Here is a 16064-nt window from a genome sequence, read left to right on the forward strand (position 1 = left end):
AATAGAACATTGTCCAAGATAGAGGATGTGTTAGGCCACAAAAACAAGTCTCAATAAATTCAAGAAAACTGAAATATCAAACATATTTTCCAACTACAAAGGAATGAAACTAAAAATCAATTACCCCCCCCCCAAAAAAAAGAAAGAAAAAAAAACACATGGAAGTTAAACAACATGCTACTAAACTACAAATGGGTCAAAGAAATCAACTTTTTTATTATTTTTCTGATTTCTGAATAGTTATTTTTAATGTTACTATTGCAATAGTTTCAGGGTGCCACAAACCATGCCCATATAAAATGGCAAACAACCCATAATATTGTGTGTGTTCTGACTGAACCCAGTGGTTTTTGCCATGTCTCTGTCCCTCTGCTTGGGCATCCCTATTCCCTGAGACACAACATTTAAATTAGGCCAATTAATAACTCTACAATGGCCTCTAAGTGTTCAAGTGAAAGGAAGAGTCACATATCTCTCACTTTGAATCAACAGGTAGAAATGATTAAGCTTAGTGAGGAAGGCATGTCAAAGCTGAGACAGGCCAAAAGCTGAACTTTTTGTGCCAAACAGCCAAGTTGTGAAAGCAAAAAGAAATTAAAAGTGCTACTCCAGTAAGCACATGAATTATAAGAAAGTAAAAATTGTAAGAAAGTAAAAATTATAAGAAAGTAAAAGCCATATTGCTGATATGGAGAAAGTATTAATGGTCTAGATGGAAGATCAAACCAGCCAAAATTCCCTTAAGCCATAGTCTAATCCAGGGAGAAAGTCCTTAACTCTTCAATTCTTTGAAAGCTGGGAGAGGTGAGGAAGCTGCAAAAGAGAAGTTTGAAGCAGCAGCAGTTGGTTCATGAGTTTTAAGGGAAAAAAAACCTTTCTCCATAACATAAAAGTACAAGGTGAAGCAAGAAGTGCTGATGTAGAAGCTGCAGCAAGTTATCCAGAATATCTAGCTAAGATAATTAATGAAGGTGGCTACACTAAACAATAGATTTTCAAGACTGACAAAACAGCCTTTATTGGAAGAAGGCTGTTATCTAAGATTGGAAGAAGATGTTATCTAAGGAATTCCATAGCTAGAAAGAAGTCAGTCAATTTCTGACTTCAAAGCTTCATAGGACAGACAAAGTCTCTTGTTAAGGACTAAAATAGCTGGTGACTTTAAGCTGAAGCCAATTCTCATTCACCATTATAAAAATTCTAGGGCCCTTGAGAATTATGCTAAACCTGGAAGAGGGGGCCATGATGCTGGAGCAGCATGGAACTTTTTTTTTGGCCTCTCTTATTTCTGAAATGCAGCTAGATCAACACCAAACTATCTTGCACACCTGGAAAACTGATTTGAGGATTAACACAACAATCTGCACAACTTGAACCACAGAACTTGGCAGTTACATGGCATGGAGAGATGAACTGGGGGGAGACAGAAGCCATAGAGGGTAGGGAGCTGTTTTTGCTTGTGGAGAGAGGACAGAGACAGGGGAGAGTACAGGAAAAGCACTCCCCCCCCCAACCCCCAAAAGCAGATGGAGAGAAGGAGAAAGAGTGGACTGAACAAAAAAGAGAAAAAGGGACTGCAAGCCAAAAAAAAAAAAAAAAAGGGGGGGGGGGGGGGAGAAAGTAGAAAGAGGGCTTATATACCATTAAGTCTCTATAAACAGGGGAGAACAGAGTCTGAAACTCTGCAGTTCAATACCTGGCGGAGCTCTGGTGGAAAGGGCAAATCCCCAGGAGCAGAGAGCAAGATCCGAGGGGTCCTCAGGGAACATGGGGAGAGGCGATTCCCCTGCTGGGAGGACAGTTGGTAGAAGCTGTGTGGCCTCCCCACAGGCAAAGGTCCCAGCAGACCTTGGAGAGCAGCCACATTCGCTGGTGTTGGAACAAGGACATTAAGGGTGAAGCCTGGCACCAGGTGTGTGTTGTGATTTACCATAATCCCTGAAATGCTGCTGCTACATGATCATGAAAACTTTTTCTGGGGTGGGCTGGCACCCAGCTGCAGTCTCTGGGCATCTGCAGCAGTTACAGGTGCATGAACATTCCAGGGGGTGGGCTGGCACCCGGCCATTGCTCAGCGAGACCATCCCCCAGAGGGTTGGAGTGGGTCAAAGCCGCAGTCCCTCAGAAGTGAGGGGTTTGGAAACAGCCCCATCTGAGATAAAACTCTGGAGGGAGGTGCCCCTGGTGGTTGATGGCTTTGTCATGGACTCTGTAGAAGTGGGGAGTGAACAGAAGCCAGAGACAAAGGAAGGGTGCATGATTGCCAGTCAGTGAAAGCACAGAATTCTGATACTAGAGACTAGGTAGCTGGGTGACACCATTTTCACCCCTCCTGCATAAGGGTATATATGCCTACATGTGTCACCCCAGTAAACTAAGCAGTGCCATCTAGTGGAGAACAGAGCCATTACACCAAGCCCTGCCCAACTGGGCCAACCGCACTCTAGAGGAACACCACAAATCTCTCCACCTGCTTAGTTTACAGATTATAAAGTGCTTCATAGTTTGACTTCTAGGGGAAAATGGATGTAATTTCAATCGTATTTCATTCTGTTCGCTGGTTCCTCTATTTTTTTTTCTTTTTCTTTTTTCTTGAATACAGAAAGAAAAAAATTATTTTTATTATCTGTTTTTATAAAAAAGATTTTTCTTTAATTTTTTTCTTTTTTTTACTTTTTTGTAAATTTTTGAAATTCTATTTTACTTTCATTATTTCACTTTATTCTATTTTATTGTATTCTTTTTTTAAATTTTCGTTTTCCTTTTTTTCCCCTTTTTTTTCTTTCCCTTTTTTTTAATCTATTATGTCAAACTTCTTTCAACAACCAGACCTAAATATACCTAATATCTAACATCCTTTATTTGATTTTTTTGTGTGTGCTGTTTTTAAGTTTTTAATTTTTATTTTTTAATTTTTTTATTAATCCTTTTTTTTCCTTCAAAATGATGAAACAAAGGAATGCACCCCAAAAGAAAGAACAGGAAGAAATGACAGCCAGGGACTTAACACAGATACAAGCAAGATGTCTAAACCAGAATTTAGAATCTTGACAAGAAGAATACTAACTGGGGTTGTAAAAAGCATAGAATTCCTTTCTGCAGAGATAAAAGAAGTAAAATCTAGTCAGGATGAAATAAAAAATGCTATAACTGAGCTGCAATCTTGAATGGTTCCCATGGCAGCAAGGATGGATGAAGCAGATCAGCGAATCAGCAATCCAGAGGACAAACTTATGGAGAATAATGAAGCAGGAAAAAAAGAGGGAAACTGAGGCAAAAGAGCATGATGTAAGAATTAGAGAACTCAGTGACTCATTAAAAAGGAATCAAATCTGAATCTTAGGGGTCCCAGAAGATGAAGAGAGACAGAAAGAGGTAGAATGGTTATGTGAGCAAATCATAGCAGAAAACTTTCCTAACCTGGGGAAAGACACAGGCATCAAAATCCAGGAAGCACAGAGAACTCCCATCAGATTCAACAGAGGACAAACTTATGGAGAATAATGAAGCAGGAAAAAAAGAGGGAAACTGAGGCAAAAGAGCATGATGTAAGAATTAGAGAACTCAGTGATTCATTAAAAAGGAATAGGGGCGCCTGGGTGGCTCAGTCGGTTGAGCGTCCGACTTCGGCTCAGGTCATGATCTCACACTCCGTGAGTTCAAGCCCCACATTGGGCTCTGTACTGACAGCTCAGAGCCTGGAGCCTGTTTCATATTCTGTGTCTCCCTCTCTGTCTGGCCCTCCCCCCATTCATGCTCTGTCTCTATCTCAAAAATAAATAAATGTTTTAAATAAATAAATAAATAAATAAATAGGAATAACATCTGAATCTTAGGGGTCCCAGAAGATGAAGAGAGAGAGAGAAAGGGGTAGAAGGGTTATGTGAGCAAATCATAGCAGAAAACTTTCCTAACCTGGGGAAAGACACAGGCATCGAAATCCAGGAAGCACAGAGAACTCCCATCAGATTCAACAAAAACCAGCCATCAACAAGGCATATCATAGTCAAATTCACAAAATACTCAGGCAAGGAAAGAATCATGAAAGCAGCAAGGAAAAAAAAGTCCTTAACCTACAAGGGAAGACAGATCAGGTTTGCAGCAGACCTATCCACAGAAACTTGGCAGGCCAGAAAGGAGTGGCAGAATGTATTCAATGTGCTGAATCAGAAAAATATGCAGCCAAGAATTCTTTATCCAGCAAGACTGTCATTCAAAATAGGAGAGATAAAAAGTTTCCCAAACAAAAATTAAAGGAATTTGTGACAACTAAACCAGCTCTGCAAGAAAGTTTAAAGGGTACACTCTGAGGGGAGAAAAAAAAAGGAAAAAAAAAATTCCAAAAGCAACAAAAACTAAAAGGACCAAGAACACCACCAGAAACTCCAACTCTATAGGCAACATAATGTCAATAAATTAATATCTTTCAGTACTCTAAATGTCAATGGACTCAATGCTCCAATCAAAAGAAATAGGGTAACAGAATGGATACGAAAACAAGATCCATCTATATGCTGTTTACAAGAGACCCATTTTAGACCTAAAGACACCTTCAGATTGAAAATAAGGGGATAGAGAACCATCTAACATGCTAATGGTCACCAAAACAAAGCTGGAGTAGCCATACTCATATCAGACAATCTAGATTTTAAAATAAAGACTGTAACAGATGAAGAAGGGCATTATATCATAATTAAGGGGTCTTCCCACCAAGAGCTAACAATTGTAAACATTTATGCTCCAAACGTGGAAGAACCCAAATATATAAATCAATTAATCACAAACATACAGAAACTCATTGATAATAATACCATAATAGTAGGGGACTTCAACACCCCCACTTACAGCAATGGACAGATCATATAAACAGAAAATAATCAAGGAAACAATGGCTTTGAATGACACACTGGACTGGATGGACTTACCAGATATATTCAAAACATTTCATCCTAAAGCAACGGAATACAATAAACATTCTACTCGAGTGCACATGGAACGTTCTCCAGAATAGATCACATACCAGGACACAAATCAGCCCTCAAGAAGTACAAAAAGATCGAGATCATACTGTGCATATTTTCAGACCACAACACTATGAAACTTGAAATCAACCACAAGAAAAAATTTGCAAAGATAACAAATACTTAGAGACTAAAGAACATCCTATTAAAGAATAAATGGGCTAAACAAGAAGTTAAAAAGAGGAAATTAAAAAGTACGTGGAAGCCAATGAAAATAACACCACAGTCCAAAACCTCTGGGATGCAGCAAAGGCAGTCATAAGAGGGAAGTACATAGCAATCCAAGCCTTCCTTAACAAGGAAGAAAGGTCTCAGATACACAACCTAACTTTACACCTTAAAGAGCTGGAAAAAGAACAGCAAATAAAACCCAGGGGGCACCTGAGTGGCTCAGTCAATTAAGCTCCCAACTTCACTCAGGTCATGATCTCGCATTTCATGGGTTTGAGCCCTGCATCAGTCTCTGGGCTGGCAGCTGGGAGCCTGGAGCCTGCTTCAGATTCTGTGTTTCCCTTTCTCTTCCCCTCACCCACCCTCCCTCCCTCTCTCTTTCTCTCTCTCTCTCTCTCAAAAATAAACATTTAAAAATTAAAAAAAAAAAAACAGCAGAAGACAGGAAATAAAGATTAGAGCAGAAATCAATGCTATCGAAATCAAAAAAACAGAACAGATCAATAAAACCAGGAGCTGGTTCTTTGAAAGAATTAACAAAATTGATAAATCCTTAGTCGGTTTGAACAAAAAGAAAAAGGGAAGCCCCAAATAAATAAAATCAAGAATGAGAGATCACAACCAATGCTGCAGAAATAAATAAGAGAATTAATTTGCAGAAATTAATAAGAATATTATGAGCAATTATACACCAATAAAATAGGCAATCCGGAAGAAATGGTCAAATTCCAAGAACCATATAAACTACCAAAACTAAAACAGGAAGAAATAGAAAATTTGAACAGACCCATAACCAGTAAGGAAATCAAATTAGTAATCAAAAATCTCCCAAAAAACAAGAGTCCAGGGTTGGATAGCTTTCCAGGGAAATTCTACCAACATTTAAAGAAGAGTTAACACCTACACTTTTGAAGCTATTCCAAAAAATAGAAATGGAAGGAAAACTTCCAAACTCATTCTATGAAGCCAGCATTACCTTGATTCCAAAACCAAAGATCCCTCTAAAAAGGAAAACTACAAGTCAATTTCCCTGATGAACATGGATGCAAAAATCCTCAACAAGATACTAACCAAATGGATCCAACAATACATTAAAAGAAGTATTCACCATGACCAAGTGGGATTTAGACCTGGAATGCAGAGCGGGTTCAATATCCTCAAAACAATCAATGTGATACATCACATCAATAAAAGAAAGGACAAGAACCACATGATCCTCTCGATAGATGCAGAGAAAGCATTTGACAAAACATAGCATCCTTTCTTGATAAAAACCCTCAAGACTGTAGGAATAGAAGGATCGTACCTCAAGATCATAAAAGCCATATATGAAAGACCCACCGCTAATATCATCCTCAATGGACAAAAAAAAAAAAAACTGAGAGCTTTCCCCCTAAAGTCAAGAACACGACAGGGATGTCCACTCTTACCACTGTTATTCAACATAGTATTGGAAGTCCCAGCCTCAGCAATCAGACAATGCAAATGAATAAAAGGCATCCAAATTGGCCAGGAGGAATTCAAACTTTCACTCTTCATGTCTGACATACTGTATGTGGAAAACCCAAAAGACTCCACCAAAAAGCTGTTAGAACTGATCCATGAATTCAGCCAAGTCACAGGATATAAAAATCAATGCACAGAAATTAGTTGATTTCTATACACCAATAATGAAGCAACAGAAAGAGAAATCAAGGAGTCGATCCCATTTACAATTGCACAAAAGCTATAAAATATGTAGGAATAAACCTAACTGAAGAGGTGAGTTGCAGCGCTAGTCGCGGTCGGATGAAGCTTTTTCATCACTTGCAAAGGTTCGCCGGGTCATGGTGCCAGCCTGACTGAGAAAAGGATGCTCCTGGGAGATGAATGCGGAACCACCTCCTCCTGCTGTTCAAGTACAGGGGCCTGGTCCGCAAAGGGAAGAAAAGCAAAAGACAAAAATGGCTAAATTCGTGATCCGCTTGGCCACTGACGCAGACTGCAGTGACATCCTGTGGCTGATCAAGGAACTGGCCAAATACGAATATATGGAAGAGCAAGTAATATTAACTGAAAAAGATCTACTAGAGGATGGTTTCGGAGAGCACCCTTTCTACCACTGCGTGGTTGCAGAAGTGCCCAAGGAGCACTAGTCTCCGGAAGGACGCTGTTGTTGGTTTCGCCATGTACTACTTTACCCATGACCCGTGGATTAGTAAACTGTTGTATCTTGAGGACTTCTTCGGAATGAGTGATTATAGAGGCTTTGGCATAGGATCAGAAATTCTGAAGAACCTAAGCCAGGTTGCCATGGAATGACGCTGCAGCAGCATGCACTTCTTGGTAGCTAAACGGAATGAACCATCGATCAACTTCTACAAAAAAAGAGGTGCTTCTGATTTGTCCAGCGAAGAGGGATGGAAACTCTTCAAGATCGACAAGGAGTATTTTTGACTAAAGATGGCAGCAGAGGAGTGAGGAGTGCTGGTGCAGAAAATGACAGCTGCCATTCTATTTTAGATTAAATTCTCAACTGATCTTGCTTTCTATCCTGTTTGTAGTCGAATAATAGAATGAACACCCATTCCAAAGCTTTATTATCAGTGGTGTTGTTGCATGTTTGAAATGCGGTCTGTTTAAGATGGCAGTCCTGTATGCAGTTTGGAGTCAGATTTCTCCTTGAACATCTTTTGATAAACAGCAAGGTGGTATGATCTTAATGTATAAGAAAAAAACTTAATTCTTGTGAGTCATTTAAATATGTACAATGTATACGCTGGTACTTAGAGTTTTTGTTTTGATTCTTTTTTAATAAACTACCCTTTGTTTAAAAAAAAAGAGGTGAAAAATCTGTACACTGAAAACTACAGAAAGCTTATAAAAGAAATTGAAGGCGGCACAAAAAAACTGGAAAAATATTCCATGCTTATGGATTGGAAGAACAAATTTTGTTAAAATGTCAATAATACCCAAAGAAATCTACATATTCAATGCAATTCCTATCAAAATAACACCAGCATTCTTCACAAAGCTAGAACAAACAATCCTAAAATTTGTATGGAACCAGAAAAGGCCCTGAATAACCAAACTAATCCTGAAAAAGATAACTAAAGCTGGAGGCATCACAATCCTGGACTTCAAGCTGTATTACAAAGCTGTAATCATCAAGACAATATGGTACTGGCACAAAAACAGACACATAGATCAGTAGAATAGAGAACCCAGAAATGGACCCACAAACACATGGCCAACTAATCTTTGACAAAGCAGGAAAGAATATCCAGTGGAATAAAGATAGTCTCTCCAGCAAGTGGTGCTGGGAAAACTGGACAGGAACATGCAGAAAAATGAACCTGGACCATTTTTTGCACCATACACAAAAGAAACTCAAAATGGATGAAAGACCTAAACATAAGACAGGAAGTCATCAAAATCCTAGAGGCGAAAGCAGGCAAAAACCTCTTTGACCTTGGCCACAGCAACTTCTTATTCAACACGTCTCCAGAGGCAAGGAAACAAAAGCAAAAATGAACTACTGGGACCTCCTCAAAATAAAAAGCTTCTACACAGTGAAAGAAACAATCAGCAAAACTAAAAGGCAACCAACGGAATGGGAGAAGATATTTACAAATGACATATCAGATAAAGGGTTAGTATCTAAAATTTATAAAGAACTTACGAAACTCAAGACCCAAACAACAAATAATCCAGTGAAGAAATGGGTAAAAGACGTGAATAGACACTCCTCCAAAGAAGACATCCAGATGGCTAACAGACACATGAAAAAATGCTAAACATCACTCATCATCATGGAAATACAAATTAAAGCCACAATGAGATATCATCTCACACCAGTCAGATTGGCTAAAATTAACAACTCAGACAACAACAAATGTTGGAGAGGATGCAGAGAAAGAGGATCTCTTTTGCACTGCTGGTGGGAATGCAGACTGGTACAGCAACTCTGGAAAACAGTATGGAGGTTCCTCAAAAAATTAGAAATAGAACTACCCTATGACCCAGCAATTGCACTACTAGGTATTTATCCAAGGGATACAGGTATGCTGTTTCAAAGGGCCACATGCACCCCAATGTTTATAGCAGCTCTATCAACAATAGCCAAAGTATAGAAAGAGTCCAAATGTCCATCAACAGATGTATGGATAAAGAAGATGTGGCACATATATATATAATGAAGTATTACTAAACAAAAAGAATGAAATCTTGCCATTTGCAACTATGTAGATGGAACTAGAAGATTATGCTAAACGAAATAAGTCAGTCAGAGAAAGACAAATATCATAAGACTTCACTCATATGAGGACTTTAAGATACAAAACAGATGAACATAAGGAAAGGGAAGTAAAAATAATATAAAAACAAGGAGGGGGACAAAACATAAGAGACTCTTAAATACAGAGAACAAACTGAGGGTTGCTCGAGCGGTTGTGGGTGGAGGGATGGGCTAAATGGGGCAGGGGCATTAGGAAGGACATTTGTTGTGATGAGCCTTAGGTATTTATACATAAGAGATGAATCACTGGCATCTACTCTTGAAATCATTATAACACTATATGCTAACTAACTTGGATGTAAATTAAAAAATAAATAAATTTTAAAAATTATGCTATATCCACTCTGTGCTCTATAAATGGAACAACAAAGTCTGGATGAAGGCACACCTGTTTACAATATGGCTTAGTGAATGTTTTAAGCCTACTGTTGAGACCTACTGAAGAAAGTTTCTATTCAAAATATGACTGCTCATTGACAATGTACCTGGTCACTGAAGAGCTCTGATGGAGATGGACAATGAGATAAATTTTGTTTTCATGCCTGCTAACACAGCATCCATTCTGCAGTCAATGGATCAAGGAGTCATTCCAAATTTCAAACCTTCTTATTTAAGAGACATATTTAGTAGGACTATAGCTGCCATAGACAATGATTCTGCTGAAGGATCTGGGAAAAGCTAATTGAAAACCTTCTGGGAAGGATTCACCATTCTAGATGCCATTAAGAACGTTCGTGATTCATGGGAAAAAAACAAAATATCAACATTAACAGGAATTTGGAACAGGAGGGTTGATACCCACCCTCACTGAAGACTTTGAGGGGAAGACTTTAGTGGAGGAAGTAACTACAGATGTGGTGGAAACATTAGGAGAACTAGAATTAGAAGTACAGCCTAAAGATGTGATTGAATGGCTGCAATCTCATGTAAAACTTTCACAGTGGAGGAGTTGCTTCTTGTGGATGAGAAAGTGGTTTGAGATGGAATCTATTCCTGGTGAAGATGCTGTGAATATTGTTGAAATGACAACAAAAGGTTTATAATATTACATAAATTTAGTCAATAAAGCAGGAGCAGAGTTTGAGAGGATTGACTCCAATTTTGGAAGTAGTTCTATTGTGGATAAAATGCTAGTAAACCACATTGCATGCTATGGAGGAATTGTTCATCAAAGGAGGAGCTGATCAGTGCAGCAAACTTCACTGCTGTCTTATTTTAAGAAACTGCCACAGCCACCCCAAACTTCAGCAACCAACACCCTGATCAGTCACAGCCATCAACATCGAGGCCAGACTCTCCCCCAGCAAAAATATTACAACTTGGTGAAAAGCTCAGATGGTGGTTTGCATTTATAGCAATAAAGTATTTTTTAATTAAGGTATTTACATTATTTTTCAAACATACTATTGCACACTTAATAATTGACTACAGTACAGTGTAAACATAACTTATATGCACTAGAAGGCCAAAAAAAATTCATTTAACTTGCTTTATTGCAGAGAGAGAGAGTGTATGTGTGTTTAAATACTCTTGGTTATCTTGTTATGAGGCCAGGTTTGAGATCACTGATCCAGGGCCACATTATCTTTTGTTACCTATATATTGCCTGTAAATATGCCTTTTGCTCTTTTAGCAAAAAGCTAAAAGATCTTCTGCTCTAATCATGCTCACTATGGCAGTGGGGAAGCCTTTTGCCATAGCTCTGTCAAGTTCTATAGAGTTAGTCCTTTGAGACTTATTGGACCTCAGTTTGCAAGTAATCAGAGCCTATGAAGCAAGTGACTTCCCCAAACTACCTCTACTCTTAGACAAGAGGGATTTCTGTCCTGCACTGATGAAAGCAGGACCTGGATGGCTAAGCACTTTCTGATTCTTGCCAACCCAGTTGCCTATTTAATATCTCTAACCTTGCTGCAAGGCAAGTAGGTCGGGCATTCTCAATGTTGTATTGTGCTATGAATAGAAAACAGATTTAGCACCTTAAAATTCTGTAAAACTTCTCTAATTAAGAACCTCCAAAGTTCCAGAAAATATTTTTAGGATATATGTGCTGAAATTCTTTCCTACTCAATAAAGCTGAGATTCTATTAGTCATATCTTCATGAATACATTTTGATAGAGAAAATGAGTTTCCAAAAAGTAGCAAATGAATTTTTACCTGTGATCCCTTAATTTCACGATGGAAAGAGTCTGTGGCTTCTTTGACTAAAGCAGTTAATGCATAATATTCAGGTGAAAAACAATTAGCTTCTTGCTCTATGTCTATATTCATTCCGTCCATATATTGTGCTTTGGCCAACTTAACTTTTTGAGCTATCCAGGATGCTCTGAAAGTAGGATCAATTATATCTTTTAAGGGTATATCTCCTATGGAAGAAATATACATCTTTTGTGCATATGTGCTTTTCATAGTTTAATGAAATTTATTTCACAACACCTTAAAACATCTCATTATCTTGGAATACTAAGCCCCCAATTTAAGTTTTCCAAATAGAGAAACAATATACCAAAATAGAAAGTCATTACTCAATCTCCAAAATAACCATTATGAATAACTAGTAAAATCATTCTCAAATTAGAAGTAGAAATTGTAGACTGACTAGCTAAAAGTCATCAGGCTAATTAGGATTCACATTTTGCTCAAAATCAGAGTGGTTTATTTAATTCTTTAAAAATAAATATCTGTGAAATGAATTAAACAGTATCTGAGATTAATTTTAGGATGATAAAGCACATACCAGATAAACACGAAAAGGGAATTTTTTGGAAAGTCAGGATGACAAGAAATGCAAGTAAACTTACCAATTGGCTGGACACATCTAGTGAAAAACTGTTACCCACCTTTTAGCACTACTCTGGCTCCATGTGAATGAGCATAGCACATAAGTTCTGGATCATATTTTCCAAAAATTACTACAGTTGTAATCTGTGACCAGTCATAAAATTTCCAAGTTTTATATCCAACATCAAACACAAAGACCTGCCAAAACAACAAAGATAAGCATCATTGCTTAAATCAAAGAGAATACAATGCTGACCACCCAAAATAACATTAAACACTGGTCATATACCAGGCACTGAGAGTACAACAGTGAACAAGACATAGGTGTCTCAGTATCATTGGTGGCAGGGGAAATTAACCAGGCCTCGAAAGTTGGGCTAGAGAGAAATGTGGAAAGAGCCAAGGCCTAGAGGCAGAGAAAGCATGGTGATTCTGCAACTCAGTATTGAGTATAGCTGACACCTAGCATTTGGAAGGAGACAGCAGTAAAGAACCAAAGAGATCTAGGCAGGGTTAAGTCATGAAAGGCCTTATAAGCCCTCTTGAGAAATTAGCATATTATCCTGAGAGAAAGGGTTTTAAAAGAATGTATACATGTTAAGTATGCATTTACATATGCATTTTAGAAAAATTCCTTAAGCTGAAATGGGAAGAGAGGCTAAAACTGGAAGCAGCACTGCTGACAGGAAAGCTGTTGGAAGAATCCAGGCAAAAGATGAAGGTGACCTCAGTTAAAATTGTGGAGCAGCAGAGATAAGCCAGATAAATGAACAGATCTGGAAGATCCTAAGGGCAAAATTAACAGAATTCTGTGACGATTGAATGAGTAAAGTAAAAGAAAGGGAGGTTGATTCATATTGAAGTTTCTGGCTGCAGCAGCTGGAGCCACTGCCTCTATGCAAACGCACCAGATAATTGCATTTACTACTAATGGTTTTTGGTGAAACAAACTTCTTAAGAAGTCCTCAAGTTAAGTTCTAAGGTGGTGGATGTTATGCTTCACCAGTATTTTCCCTTCACAGATAATTCTAGAAGCACAGAAGTCTCACTGATAATTTTATTACAAATAAAGTTTTAATTCACTGATTTAGCAAATGTTTATTGAATTCCAATAAGGTATGGGGGATGCACCTCGCTAGACATTAGTGACAGAAGTTAAAGAAACCAGGTCCTTTAGCTGCAAGAGGCCATGACACCATATGAAGGGGGCCTGCTACCCTGGTAGGGCAGGGTAGAGCTACACACTTTGGGGGAAAACTGAAATCTGGGTAATGATCTGGACACGATGGAAGGTTACCTATGAACAAAAAAAGAGCGTTCTCAGGAGAGAACCAAAAGATCAATGTGGCAAGATCAAGTAGGGCTTTGTAGATACTCAGAATTTTGTATTTTACCCTGAGATGTAATGGGAAGCCATTAGAGTGTTTAAGCAGGGGAGGGACATAAAATTTGCATTAATATATGAGAAAGAGGGAGAGATCAAAAATCACTGGGCCACTATGAGGAGAATGGAAGGGGGAGGGGAGATATAATAGTTAAAACAGACATTTCTTAATTTTCTCAATTTAAAAAAATTATTTCATTTTTATTCATTTCTGTTTTCAGAATTATTTCATTTCTGTTATTTCATTCTGTTATTTCATTTCATTATTTCATTTCTGTTTTCAGAATTAACTATGTATAATCCATTTTTCTCCTAGGTAACTTCCCACTAAAATAAAAATTACAGAATGTGAAATTGGAATGGCCATTATTTTTTGGAGTTTTTAGATGCATATTTACATCACAAACCTTATCCCCTATTTTAATTCCAATAATTAAGATTGAATTTGTTTTTAAAAATACTGAAAGCTTGTGACATAATACAAATCCTAAAAATATAGCTGGATGAATCAACTGAAAGTATAAGGGAAAAAAGAGCAATGTAGTCTGTGTTTGAAGAATATAGGTCAGTAAAGAAAAAAACCATGAACTTACAAATGAACAAAATTTTTCTTCTTTGCATAATTGATTTTCCAAATGCCCACATACACTGCCCAATCCATGAAGAGGTATTGGGCGCTACAGGAAGTCTTTCATATGTTAGGTTTCCACACTGAGTAGGTTCTTTATAAACACTTTACCACCTTTACTTACCTTAAGCAATGTACATATGCCTTTTTACTGGCATTTAAATGCCTTGCCTCAAAATCTGTTAGATTAAGAACTGGAAATTGTCCCTATCTTTACAATAGAATTGCTCTTTACACTGTTAGCCATAAAAACAAAAACTACCAGTTATTTTACCAGCAAAAAACTGCATTTAGCTGGGACAAGCAAGCTATGGCAACAGCACTGGTAAATCTGCAGAACAAAGGAGAAGAATGCTCTTTTATAGAGGAAAGGAGGAAAGTGAGAAGGCTATTATAAACACAAAGTCAATCAGAATATACTGGAAGCTTGAAGTATGGTGGCGTTTGGTTGGCTGAGTTATGACAGTCTAATTGCTTGGGCATTAATGGGGCAGGAGGAAATCCTTTCTTCTTGCTAAGATACTAAAGTAGTATCCATGTGCAGGGTACCTCTGCTCTTCCCCATTGGGTCTTCAATCGATGACAGGTAGGACATCAGAGCTCCCTCTGCCAGTCTCCCAACTCCAGTCTAAATGAGGTTTCTTTTTATTAATTTTCACACTTCCCACTTTTGATCAAGATCCTTTTTTGGAAGCATCACTGATCAAGAGGCAAGTTTTCCACATTTAGTGATTTTGTCCCTAATACCTGGAAGGATCTTCCCTGATTGTCACATCCTGTATTAGAGGGAAAGTACTGCTATAGTTGGAAAGCACTTCAGGCCACATTTGAGTAACAAGAAAGATTAGGAGAGAGAAACTCAGGTATTCCCACCTAAAGTCTGTATCCATTCAAGGTCCTTACTACTGGAAATAATCTCGAAGAGTTGAGCCAGCATCACATTACTGGATACAACATTTTTTTTAAAGTCCAACAGGCCACAAAGTATGAAATTTAATTATACAAAGAGGAAGTAACATAACAACTCCAAATTGTATAATGATTCTAAACCAGGACACTAGGTCTGGAAGTAGCCACAGAAATATTTACTGACACTTATTCCAATTTAGGGGAGAAAGGTTCTTCCTATGTAGGCAGAGGTGGAGTCATGTATGCCTCCTGGAAGGCTCCACTTAAAGAAACCATGAAAATAGGAGCACCTAGGTGGCGGAGTTAAGCGTCTGACTTTGGCTCAGGTCATGATCTCACAGTTTGGGGTTCAAGTTTCACATTGGGCTCTGCACTGACAGTGGAGAGCCCACTTTGGGTCCTCTGTTTCCCTCTCTCTCTGCCCCTTCCCCCTCAAAAATAAACATTTTTTTTTTAAACTAAAAAAAAGAAACCATGAAAACAGAATCATAAATACTGCAAGCCCACAGTAAAGGAATTAACTGAGGCATCTTGAAAAGTTACAGTGTAGGTATAAACTTGAAGCAAGGGCTGACGAATTTTTTGTAAAACAGCACAACTTGAAAGATGTTTTAAAACAGTATTCTTATCTCAAAAGACTGTTTGGAACCAAATGCGTTACTGAAAATACAGGTTGGGGGCACCTGGGTGGCTTAGTCTGTTAAGCATCCAACTTGATTTTGTTTCAGGTCATGATCTCATGGTTCATGAGCTTGAGCCCAGCATCAGGTTCTGTTTGAGATTCTCTTTCCCCCCTCTCTCGGCCCCTCCCTTGCTTATGCTCTCTCCCCAAGATAAATAAATAAGGAAAGAAAGAAAGAAAGAAAGAAAGAAAGAAAGAAAGAAAGAAAGAA

At 38.1% G+C, this 16064-nt stretch overlaps 1 protein-coding gene and 1 pseudogene across 1 annotated transcript in view; one reads left to right on the plus strand and one right to left on the minus strand.

The window, feature by feature from the left end:
• Positions 1-16064, minus strand: part of CTBS (chitobiase) — a 43925-nt gene that overhangs the window by 11350 nt on the left and 16511 nt on the right. The window contains exons 2-3 of the mRNA XM_040470801.1: positions 12310-12448; positions 11627-11835 (exon numbers count right to left, since the gene is read on the minus strand). Coding sequence (XP_040326735.1) covers positions 11627-11835; positions 12310-12448 — 348 coding nt within the window. The remainder of the gene's footprint in view (positions 1-11626; positions 11836-12309; positions 12449-16064) is intronic.
• Positions 6891-7771, plus strand: LOC121027384 (diamine acetyltransferase 1-like; annotated as a pseudogene).

This window comes from Herpailurus yagouaroundi, unplaced genomic scaffold, assembly GCF_014898765.1.
Source record: "Herpailurus yagouaroundi ecotype Mexico unplaced genomic scaffold, PumYag 77, whole genome shotgun sequence".
In the NCBI taxonomy this organism is placed as follows: Eukaryota; Metazoa; Chordata; class Mammalia; order Carnivora; family Felidae; genus Herpailurus; species Herpailurus yagouaroundi.